Source organism: Sebastes umbrosus, chromosome 17 (assembly GCF_015220745.1).
Source record: "Sebastes umbrosus isolate fSebUmb1 chromosome 17, fSebUmb1.pri, whole genome shotgun sequence".
NCBI classification, from domain to species: domain Eukaryota; kingdom Metazoa; phylum Chordata; class Actinopteri; order Perciformes; family Sebastidae; genus Sebastes; species Sebastes umbrosus.
The window spans coordinates 28,046,230-28,058,516 of record NC_051285.1 but is presented as its reverse complement, the minus strand read 5'-3'; the positions used below and the strand labels follow the sequence as shown (position 1 = coordinate 28,058,516).

General features: G+C 40.6%; 1 protein-coding gene across 25 annotated transcripts in view; it reads right to left on the bottom strand.

Annotated features, from left to right (window-relative positions):
- dlg2 (discs, large homolog 2 (Drosophila)) overlaps positions 1–12,287 on the bottom strand; it is a 162,331-nt gene that overhangs the window by 134,209 nt on the left and 15,835 nt on the right. The window contains exon 1 of one of the 25 annotated variants that reach the window (XM_037749469.1): positions 1,968–2,096. The exons of the other annotated variants lie outside the window; for them this stretch is intronic. Coding sequence (XP_037605397.1) covers positions 1,968–2,001 — 34 coding nt within the window. The 5' untranslated portion in view covers positions 2,002–2,096. Of the gene's footprint in view, positions 1–1,967; positions 2,097–12,287 lie in introns of those variants that run through there. 25 annotated transcript variants of the gene reach the window in all.

Here is a 12,287-nt window from a genome sequence, read left to right as displayed (position 1 = left end):
ACCAACATAACAAGGCTGCTGACTGAGAGAGGCATCCGCCGCACACAGAAACATACCATGTATAGCCAATGTATAGAACTTCTAAATGGACCCTCCAACATCTATTGTACACTTGTATTCCCATGACCATGTCGTCCTTGTACTCATTGTGTCTTTAAGGTGGGAGGGAACCAATGTGAACACGGAAAGTGCATGCATGAGTCACCAGTGACTAAACCCAGGATGCTGCTGTGATGCAAACAGACTCAGGTTGAATTAGAAGCCAGAAGGCCAGGCTTTTAATATGTCCTTGAACTCAATAGTTTCTCCATCACTTTATAGTTTACCACATCCATCAAATTCTAAGTAGGCAAATGTTACACACACATATAGCTAACATACAATGGGATCCTCTGTGAGTATCTCCAATACAGCAAAAGTTACTGAAATCCATTTGAATTAACTCCGTCATTTTCTACAGCCATTACACTACACCTTTGGCAAGTTGAGTTGAGTTACCTCTGCCTCACATGATTTGTTTTGTATTGTAGTTTTTCAGATTGTTTAAAGTGACCTTTGTTGACAATACATAATGTAATAATGAGTAGGGATGTCACGAGGAAAGAAAGAAAGATTCGGCTAGGACCTAATGATTTAAATAAGGGCTGTGCACAATGTGCTTGTTTACTAGAAATTTCATATTTTAAAATCTTATCATGTACTCAAACAGAGTTTTAGAATGACATTCCTACTGTGTCATGATTTGTTTTTACTGTGTTCACAATGATGTACCTACACACCAACACAGACTCACACACCAACACAGACTCACACACCAACACAGACTCACACACCAACACAGACACTACCGTGATGACAAAGCTTCCTCGCCTGAAGCTTCACAGCAGCTCAACATGACTGAATAAGACAGGATGTGCAGCAAATGTACCAAACTGCATGTACAGTATATATTTTCAAAATAAAATTTGGACAGACTGAAAATGTATGTTTTTCATTCAGCCAGGACTCGTGACCGTGCAACAACAGTTTCCTGTTGCATGGTCTGCTTTGACTAAATGTCAGCATGAGTCACACTGCTCAGCCTCGCTGCATTATCTTCTGCAGCGATGGACTCAACATCTGTTGGTGCATCATCATCATCATCATCTACCACAACACATCTGCTCTGTATGACTCGAGTGAGCTGAGTGCTTTTGTTTTTGAAATGCAGACACATTTTGTTGAATGGCTAGCCATGTTTTACCAAAGAACCAGAGCCATAACTAAAGCTCTGCCGTACCACATTTACATTTAAATGGATCTAATGAAAACAAACTATTAGCATTCACCACCACCACCACCACCACCAGAGACGGGGTCATGTTTCTGTCCAAGTTGTACAGAAATGATTTCATGCATTTCATTTTGTCAGACACTGGAAATAAATTGATAAATTTTGATGCAGTATTTGTAAAACAAAACAAAAAAAACTGTGACAGTTCTGTCTTTTTGTAATTCAAATGAGAAACAGGCTATTACGGATGCAAATGAATACAGCTAAATTAATGCAAATCCCCAAAAGCTCTTGAATGGCGGGGTGAGTAAATATATATATATGTGTAAGACTCTTGGTGGTGCAAAACCAGTTGTTGTTAGTTGTCACTCATTTCATTATTTTGACAGAATAAAGTAGAATTATACTAAAATGTTGCCTTACCAATTTAGCTTGTTTTTACACAAATAAATAGACTTTTGTTTCATTAAAATGACTTTACTAAAGAAAAGATCAACATCTACCAGCAGCACTCAGCTCCATGTTGATTTGACAAGCACTGACAGTTAATACTCTCTCTACACTGCACTGCACTCCATCCATCAACTGTGATCATCAATAGCTGTTCATAAAGGGAGAGGGGGGGGGGAAATGAGGAACTGTAGTTTCAGTTTCAGAAATACAGAAGCAGAAAGTTGTCAAGAGTATAACTCACGGTGCGGTAAAAGCTCCCCGCTCTCTCCGGTCATGTTGCAGCGTGCTATCCTGTGAAACAGTGTGTGCTGTGGGAGGACCAGATGCCTGGTGGCTAGCAAACAGTGAGCCTAATCCTCAGACATAGAGGCCGCCTGTTCCCTTCAATGCAGACAATGACCTTACACCCCGCATAGCTGATTTCTAATTCAGCCCTCCTCTGAGTAATGTGCTTAACACAGCCAGCAGTCCTTTCCAACTCTCCCTTTAATGAACAAAACTCCACTTCTCTGCCGTAAAGTGGTTCAACGACTCTCCAAAACTGGCATCCAAATCTCCACCCCTCCTCCCTCTAATATCTGCACAGCCTGCTTCTCACGCCGGAGTAGTGTTTTTATCATGCTCTGTGCAAGTTTAGTGTCAGGCATTAAGAACTTGACAGTGACTACCAGTTATGGAACAGTCCATTCACTGAGCTGCTTTAAAGAAGGCAGCTGGCACAGTATTTAAAGCACAATGCTTGCGTGTAAAAGTCATTATGAGCCCTGCCTAGTGCAGGGTGTACATGTGTCTAATACAATACATCCATGCTGGGAAGCTCCACTAGCAAGGTGATTCCATTCCCAAGCCTCTGTGAGGTACTAAACGGTCCCACACTGCCAAGACAGTGTTTAGGTGCACCTGAACATCAACCCCATAGTACGAGTTGAATTTAAATTCCTTCAGAACAGCTCCGTGCATTGTAGTCAACATGAGATGTCCGCAACTAAAAACGATTTTCATTATCAATAAATGTGATTTGTTTTTATTACAAACTCGGTCACACACAGTACAGCCACTCGGTAATTGCCCCTCGGCATCGGACACCGACGCACGGAATAAATAAAAAACAACTAAATTATGTAATTTTTACTCCAAATGAAGTAGTTTTATTAAAATAATGAAAAGTAAAACTTAGATAATAACAAATAAGATCAATAACAATGTAAACAAACACAGGACTTTCAACTAGGAGACCGCTGTTGGTGTGAAACTAAAAGCAACGTTGACTTATCTTATTACGTCAGTCGTTAGTCACGTGACTCATTAGTATCGTCAGTCCCTTGACGCCCAGGACAGACCTCAGGAGCGCGTGGCGGCTTCGTGATTCACTCGTCGGTTGTTCACACAAGCTGTTTCTGCAGAAACCTTTCTTTCTACATAGAGGTTGCCTTTCATAATGGCCATTTCATTTCATTATAAATGTCATTTTTATTTATTTTAGACAGAAAAGGTTTAGGGAGCATGTGCTCATTTGCAAATAATAGTAATAATCCACCATTAAAACCCGTACATTATTCATTCATGGAGCCATGCAAGTCACTGCATGTTCTACAACACTGTCCTGCACATATTTTCAGAATAAATATATTATATATATATTTGAGATGCTGCTCATCACTGTGTGTGTGTGTCAAGTTGATCTAGCCATAATGAATTCAATTTTCATATTTGATTAATTATGGCACACACAGTGCTGAGCTCATCTCATATTAATCTTCAGGTTCTCAGCTTTCAGATGATGAACACCACTTCTATGTGACATCTACTGTTGACCTGCCATCTCCCCCTAAAGACCCACTGTACCCCCCTAAAAAAAGACAAAAACGGGTCTGTTGTGGGTCTCAGAGGGTTAATGTTAAAGATGCAATCAGTAACATTTCTTATAATAATATATAAAAAATACACACACAAATACAGTAGAGTTTTTGTAAAATGTGAGTCAAAAAAAGGAAAAAAAGAAAGTTATACAACAGGATGACATGTGCTTGCTAAAAATTTGTAATCATGTAATTATACTTTAACAGTGGAAGTATCTGTTAAGCCTCCGGCATTAACTGTTAATCCATAAGCTTTATCATAAAATACAATAACAAAATCCCAGTCTGGTGAGTATTTTTGGCAGCAGTATTGTGATGGCATGAATTCTGCTCTTCGGCATGACACACACATGCAATACTGCCGGGCTGCAGAGTTTGTTTTTACTGTTTGTGCACCAAACAGCAGCCACAGAGTTCGGTTAAAAAGGAAAAAAGTCTGAATCTGTTGAATATGGGACAAGATCTGATGAAGTTTAACGCTGGGGTAGGCAGTTTTCTTTTTAGCGTCAAAGTCCATAATAACTAGGGCTGTCAAACAATTAAAATATTCAATCGCGATTAATCACCATCCATGATTAATTGTGATTAATCGCACATTTTTTATCTGTTCAAAATGTACCTTAAAGGGAGATTTGTCAAGTATTTAATACTCTTATCAACATGGGAGTGGACAAATATGCTGCTTTATGCAAATGTACCTGCATGTGATTATCATAAAGTGGGCATGTCTGTAAAGGGGAGACTCGTGGGTACCCATAAAACCCATTTACATTCACATATCTGGAGGTCAGAGGTCAAGGGACCCCTTTGAAAATGGACATGACAGTTTTTCCTCGCCAAAATTTAGTTTGAAGCGTTATTTAACCTCCTTCACGACAAGCTAGTATGACGTGGTTGGTACCGATGGATTCTTTAGGTTTTCTAGATTCACACGATACCAGTATCTTTACTCCAGCTTTAAAACTGAGCATTGCGTTGACAGCATTAATAATAACCTTACAGCATATTGTAATTCAAGTGGTAGATCAGAGTAGGCAGTTAAAGTGGTAGAATGCAGCTCTCCCCTCTCTGTGCTGAGCTGCTTCCACCAGACGAGCCCGGGCACATGCACGCGCTTCATACAGTAACCTGAACGAGTACTAGTCATTCATTTCAAACATCGTCCTTCACACGGTAACACGTACTGCATTCACAATGTCACCTGCTGTAAATCAAAGTAAATATCAAAAGTAAAAGTACTCATGTAGAAAGGCCCCGTCAGAGTGTAATACATTATTGATACATTAACCTGCTGATGGAGGCGGTGCTACTTTACTATAAACTACTTTTCTAGCACTATTCGGGTCAGTGTACCTTTTTTTTTATTTTATTTAAGGTTAAAGGAATACATACACATACTTGTAAAGGGGCATAAAGACAGCAGCAACAACACGTAGCATTAAAAAAAACATATTAAATATGTATATTATGCAAACATATTTACATCCCCTTAATTGACCTTTATCGACATTATTTATTTATTAATATTTGTTTAACTCCAATCTTCACCCTGACTCAAAGTATCCCACCCACGTTCAAAAATGATATTCCTATTCATAAACGTTCAGTGTTTAATTGCTGTCTTTTTGTAGCTTTGTATATATATACTTTCCCCATCATGATGAGGATGTTGTTCAGGTCTTTTCCTTCTTCATCGTCACCATCATAAAGGACAACTATAGAAATTTGATTACTAGAACATCAAGTCATTTCAAAAATGTATTTTTCCCCCTGTGTTATTACTGTAGACTATATTTTGTTTCAGAATTAAAGCTCATTAATTGTAATGCTTTGATTGTTAACGTACATTGTGCAGTGCATCGCACATTTCCATTACTGTCATAATCATTTGAAGGCATTTTCTCTGATCACATCACTTCTGTTGGCTTTCAAGTACTCGCCAGCGACTGTTTGCATGCTGCTCTCGCACCTTTCTCTGGTTTCCTAAGCAACTCTACGGAGGATCTGAGGAGATTTGCGTCCTTTCTTTCGCGACTTTACTGGTAGCTTCCTTTAACGAGCACACAATTCCACTTACACAAAGCATTGTGAATACACACACACACACTGTCACAAAGCTGATCTTTTTTCCTTCATCCTTACATAATAACAGGTGGGTGGAGTGGGCATGGGGCTCACAGTGATGGCTCCTGTGTAGCTGTGCTTCTTTGGGGAGCGATTTATTCCAGCTGCATCCCCTCCCTAACAGCTAGCCCTCCTCCACAGTGACGAAGGTGCCAGCTAATCCTTCTATCTTCCAACACACACACACACGCACACAGGCGACCAATTATTGGTAATACATCACTGCTCACTCCTCTGGCTCTCAACTCCCTCAAGGAAATAACACTGTCAGATCTGTGATGTTAAAATGAGAAGAATCCATGCAGGGATGCAGTTTTGTACCAAACTCTCACAATTTAGACAGGAAATGAATATATATAATATAATAAATAATATAAATGATAACTGCAGTATTTGGCTGAGTGTCCATACGGTGTTTCTCTCTGAACACCAGCGTCTTTTTTCAGAGCGCTCCAACTTTTTTGTGCGGCTGCTCGGAGAGCTTCTAGTTATAAAATCTCTGAACTTTTCAGAGCGTCCTGCCGGCCTTTCTGCCAGAGAAAAAGGCTGTACGGACACTCAGCCTTACAGACTCACACTTCACTGACAATGAGATGAACTTTAAGTCTTCACAGTTTTTTCCTGCCTCAGGGGAAGAGCTTGTAGTTGGTGGCGACAGACATGACAGGAGTAGATAATGGCTAAATAGAAATTCTTCAAATGCTCTCAGACAGTCACAGGTTAGAGACCAGACAAATACCAGCTCCCTTGTTCAGATGTGAAGGCCGTTGTAAAAAATAAAAAACATTGTCGTATGAACCTGAAGCGCCTACCCAAACTAAAAAGTTCTCATGCGACCTGTGACTAGAGGTTACCGGCAATCCTGAACTTTATCCAGCAATATCTTTGTCAATTTTACTGCTAATTAAAAGAGAAATACACCGATGGAAAGCTGAAGATCTTGCCGTTCTAACGCTGTATTGGTTGTCTTTTTATCATGAAAGCAAAGGGGTGAAGTTTGACCCTGAAGTGACCATGCTCCTTTCATTTGGTTTTCGCCATTGAGAAATGGCAGCCAAATTGGCAGCGCCCAAATATCTATATCTTATCATTACATATAAACCTACATCTGTGCCAAATCTGTTGCTTTTAACGTAAAATGCAATACGAATATTTCAGCTGAGCTGCCCCACTATTAGTTCTGTAAGTGAACGTTTTATTTTTTTATCACTGGACGGTGTTGGAGACAGAAGAGCGGTGGTTCGGTTCCACCTCTCACTAACAATTGTGCCCCTTATTTCACACACCATTGAGTCTGGAGTTCACATCATGTTTGCTTCCCTTGGAGAGCAGCAGCAGCATCACCACTGGAGACAAAAATGTGAATGTTGAACGCAAAGGAGAATCTGAATTTACTGCAGCAAAGGAGCAGTGTATAGTGGGTGGATAATTCCACACAGGGTTAACAGTGAGAGGAGGATTCAAATGAATGACTGCAAGAGGAAGTTAACACTTTAAGCTCTGATTCACCCTATTCTTTTGCATTTCATTATAAAATATAAACTCAGTCTATGTGAGGGAGAAGTTGGGAGGAGAAATGCCAGAATTTTTTGATGGTTCTAAAGATGATCTTTGCAGATATTCTTGTGTTGTGAGGTGTGTTAAGAGTGTTTTTTACATCCCTCGATCGGTGAGGAAGTCCATCCTGACCGCACCGATTTCTAAACGCAAAAATTAAACATGTTCAATCAATTTTTGGAAATTTTCAGTCCCGCTAATTCTTCCTGCTCGTCGTCCGATATGTTTGTTCATACTAAAGTCCCGTTTGATTGCGAGAGATTTTGCTCATTGCTCAAGAGAAACTCATTTCTGAGTCGGGACTCTTGTTGTTCATGAATGAATCTGTTAGTGTGCGCTGTGTTGTTTTGGCCAGATTGTTGCTCTCCACACACTACAGGAACCAAACTGTTAAATCGAACACGTTGTTATGTGTGGGCTCTTTCACATTTTCAATATCTGCTAAAAATCTTTTAGTGTGGGCCAGCCTTAAAAAAACACATGCAAAATGTGTTGCAACATGTCTGAACTTTGTCCTAGACACATCCAGCACTTTGCTCGGAGCATCTCCATGGAAACAAGTACCAGTAAACTCTGAAATAACACTGTGAGACTGGACACCGGCACGCTGCAGGAGAGAGACGACACTGAAATCCACTTCTGAGAAAACATGAAAACACAGAACCGAAGCTTTGGGCTTAAAATGGAGCTGCAGTGTTTTGCTCCAAACATGTCAACTGATTTTATGAAAAACATACAGCCACAACAATAGTAATACACAAACTGAATATTGACTAATAACAACACATATTCCAAGAGCACAATAATGTAGTTTAGGAGCCCACGTAGCCAAATTAAAAAACAATATATTAATAAAATCAATCAATCTATAAAGAAAAAGCTGTCCCATAAGTGATGCACCTAAATACAGGACCAGTAAACAGACAATGAAACCTCTGAAATTCACAAAAGGAAATACTGTAGGATATACACCGATCAGCCATAACGTTATGACCACCTGCCTAATATTGAGGAGGTCCCCCTTTTGCCGCCAAAACAGCCCTGACCCGTCGAGGCGTGGACTCCACTAGACCTCTGAAGGCATTCTGTGGTATCTGGCACCAAGCCGTCAGTAGCAGATCCTTTAAGTCCTGTAAGTTGCGAGGTGAGGCCTCCGTGGATCGGACTTGTTTGTCCAGCAGACTGTCTGTGTGTACTGCTACAGGGCGAGGAACTGTGATGGATGTTAAGACCGGACGGTTTGGGTAATCATTTTACTGTTCAGCATCATTTCCTACTCCAATATAAACTTGAGAAGTGTCTGATTGTCTGTGTGTTTGTTCCATTAGACTTCTTTTTAGTGATGTTGACATGGAATAATCATATCATGTAAAACTCCCACTACTCTCCAGTGACATCTGCCTCTGGAACCAACTGATCTGAGACTGAAAGCTTCAAGTGTCGGATCCTTACACTTCGTTTTACTCTCCCTTCAGTCAAAACTCCCTCTCACAAGTTGAGCCCTCCTGAAAACAGCACAGCAGGAAAAAAGACGTTCTTTTTTAATATTTTCAGCATGTTTTAACAACACTGTGCTCATTTTGCATCCCCCTGCTGATGAACATTGCACTGCAGATAAACACAGATATCACTGACTGAGAAATAACCTCATGGCAGATATTGGGAACCAAATGGGATTTAGCAGTGTAACTGCATTAGACGAACAGTAATTGATGAATCATAACCCACAGCTCCATGTTAATTCCATGCCTACTCACCGCCCCAAAGCATGGTGGGAGGATGAAAAACCAGAATATATACGGTAGCTCTTATGCGTGTGTGGCTGCAATTTCCTGTGAGGTCAGCCGTGACGCGGAGGTGAAGCGCAGCGTTTTGCAGCAGGGTCAGCTAAGTGTGTGGGTGTCTTAATGACCTCACAAGTGTGGGAGGAATAACTCAGCTGACAGCTCCAACTATAATAAAGTACTGAGATCTGCATCGGTACACCAGCTGCACAACGTCTAGGATTACATAACAAAGAGTATTCACATCATACGACTTAAAACGCCACGTCTGCGTCACACCATCATTAGTAAACGCTGCTGCAGAGTCTGCTGCGGTTTCAGCAATGTGCACACACTACCCCTGATCTGGACAACTCTGGATGATTTAGCTAAAGAAATGAGGGTTTTGGTCTTTCTTCAATCAGTCTTAACAAAAGCAGGATGTCATGGTGTTTAGCTGTTTTAGTTTGAAAGTCCTCTCCTCTTGTATCTCGTCTTATTTGACTTCCTGCCTTTGTTTGTTTCCCACATGTGTGATTGTCTGCCCCGCCCTTAGAAGTTTCACCTGTCCCTCATCATCTCCCTCCTTTCTTTGGGTACTTAGGCTGCAGTCCAAAAGTAAAAAGAAATGACGTCCTTATGTCTTTTCCTAACCACTTTTCCTTGACCTGGATGGAAAACGTCATGAGGTCAAGGAAAGATGTGAAGGAGAATTCAGAAGGACTTATAGGAAAAGACAACCGTGGTGTTCAGAGAATCCGACTGCACTTACACTATAGGCTCCGTAATTATGCTGCAACGCCAGCGGATGTTGACGTAGGTCTGCCGTGGTGAAGCTACAATGTTCTGAAGATGGACTACAAAAGGCGCAGCTTCTCCCCGTGCGTTGTTAAACAGCTCTTTCAGTGACAGACTGCTTCACCAGTGGTGTGTTAAAGAGAGATACCACAGGTCCTTCTGCTGCTGGAACACTTTACATCAACATATAATAAAGGATTATCTGACCTAACGTGGACAACCGGTGAGAAATAACACTTCATTACCGAGGCTGGAGGTGAAATAAAAAAGGAATAACCTACAGGCTACCACAAAGTTTATATGATGAATACTGAGTTATTGTTTGAGTTATGGAGAAGGAGTAGAACCATTCAATGTATATTTCTTCCTCCTCCTTATTGGACGTAATATTTACTGATGTTGATTATTTGTTAGCTATATTTTTACTGTTCATTTTATTTGTTATTCTACTTATTTGTTGCTTGTTTGAAATAAATAAATATAATTAAGTGAAATGGAACTGAAACATGAATCCCAATTAGTATATGACTGTATGAAAATATTATGCAAGATAAACATATCGTTTGTTTTCATGAATTGCAGAATGGTGCGTCGCTTTAAAAGTTGCGGATGACACTATCTCCTTTCCTTTGGTGAAGGATGCTCCAGTGTATCCTCTGCTAAAGGAGATAAGAAAGGAAGCATTGAAGCACCTTTCCTCAGCATTTAGAGGATTCAAACAGCTCTCATCACGGCTGCTACTGAGATACTTACGGGTCATTTCACTCCGTTAGGAACCTTCCTAAGAGAAAAATACTTTTCGACCGCAGCCTTCGTCTCTGTGCTGTCCCTTATGTTTTGTCGGTTCGTCTTCGTCTTCGTCTTCATCGCTGTCTGGAGTTTTGCTACATAGGTTCGTTACCTCTTTTGCCTGTTACCGGCCTGTGACTGTAAGCTCATGCTTAAATTAAGGTATGAAAGAAAGGAGATTTAGTATGTCCCAATACATAGTATGTCAAATGCAGTATTGCCAAAAATACCAGGATGTCCTAATACATCCAGTAATTTGCAGTATGCAAACCAGCATGCTTTTCTAGCTGACCCACAATCCTCTGCGCAGCGGATATATTAGCAAGAGGATCAAAGTTCAAGGCGGAGTTATGACGAAGTCCCGATTGTATGCATACTGCATGCAACAGTATGTACTTTATAAGGGCAGCTGCAGTATAAAGTAATATATGTGATTTGGAATGCAGCCATTGGACTGCACAAGTCTCCCTGTCTTGTCTTCACTTGGATCCGTCCCACTGCTCCCTGCAGCACCAACCCTGACACAGGATGAGGAGCAGTGGAGCTGGATGTAAAGCCAGTCTTCTGGCTCCCTCTACTGGAGCCCCAACTTCACCTACAAATACTGTACAGTCCACCTATACTGTATATATTCCACACATCCACATTACTCCATCTCAACTTCATATCAAACTCAAGTGAAGATGTTGAATACAGCAGCAGACAAGTGGATAAATACACCAGAGATATTGTGTTGTGTGGGCACAGGTATGAAGGCTTGACATTTCAACAGCCTACTTCATTTTTAGCATTTAGTTACTGCAGCAACACATTGCCTCATCCAGTCGTTACTATGGCAATTGCACCTGGTATACTTAATGAACACTAGAATAGATCCAACATCTTTTTTATGGGTAGGGCGACATTTCTGTTGTACACAGAAGCTCAAAGCTTTTAGGGCTGAAATCAATACCAGAGTACAAATATTTTCCAATATGTACCGTAACACCAGAGGCCTTTCACCCCCAGCCTATAGTCTATAGAGTCTATAGAGTCTATAGAGTCCTGAGTGGAGATGTAGGTTTATAGGGGGGGGGGGGGTTGGTTGGTGACGAAACCTGCCTCCACATCAGCTAATAGCAAAATCCAATTGCAAAAGCTGGATTTCAACCAGTAGAGGACAGTATCTATGCATATTTACAACACAATAATTAAAATACTTTGCACTAGAGCAGGGGTCAGCAACCTGCGGCTCCGGAGCCACATGCGGCTCTTTAGCTCCTCTCCAGTGGCTGCAGGTGGATTTTTAAAAATGGAAATGAATAACTGTTCTTTTTTTGTGACTTTTTTTTCTCGCAAAGTTATGACTTTATTCTCATAACATTACGACTTTATCCTCGTAATATTCTGACTTTATTCTGGAAATCTAAGATTTGTTTTCCGCTCAATGTGGCCCTAATACTCCGTAGTACATTGTCTCTTTGGCCCTCACTGCATTAGACTTATATACTATATACTTAGACTATAAACTGTGTTACCTTCATCACAATGATCACATGTTTTGCAGCTCCAGACAGATTTTCTTTTTTTTGCCTAAAATAGCTCTTTTGATAGTAAAGGTTGCTGACCCCTGCACTACCTGAACAACACCAAATACCCATATACATAAAATACATACATACATACATACAT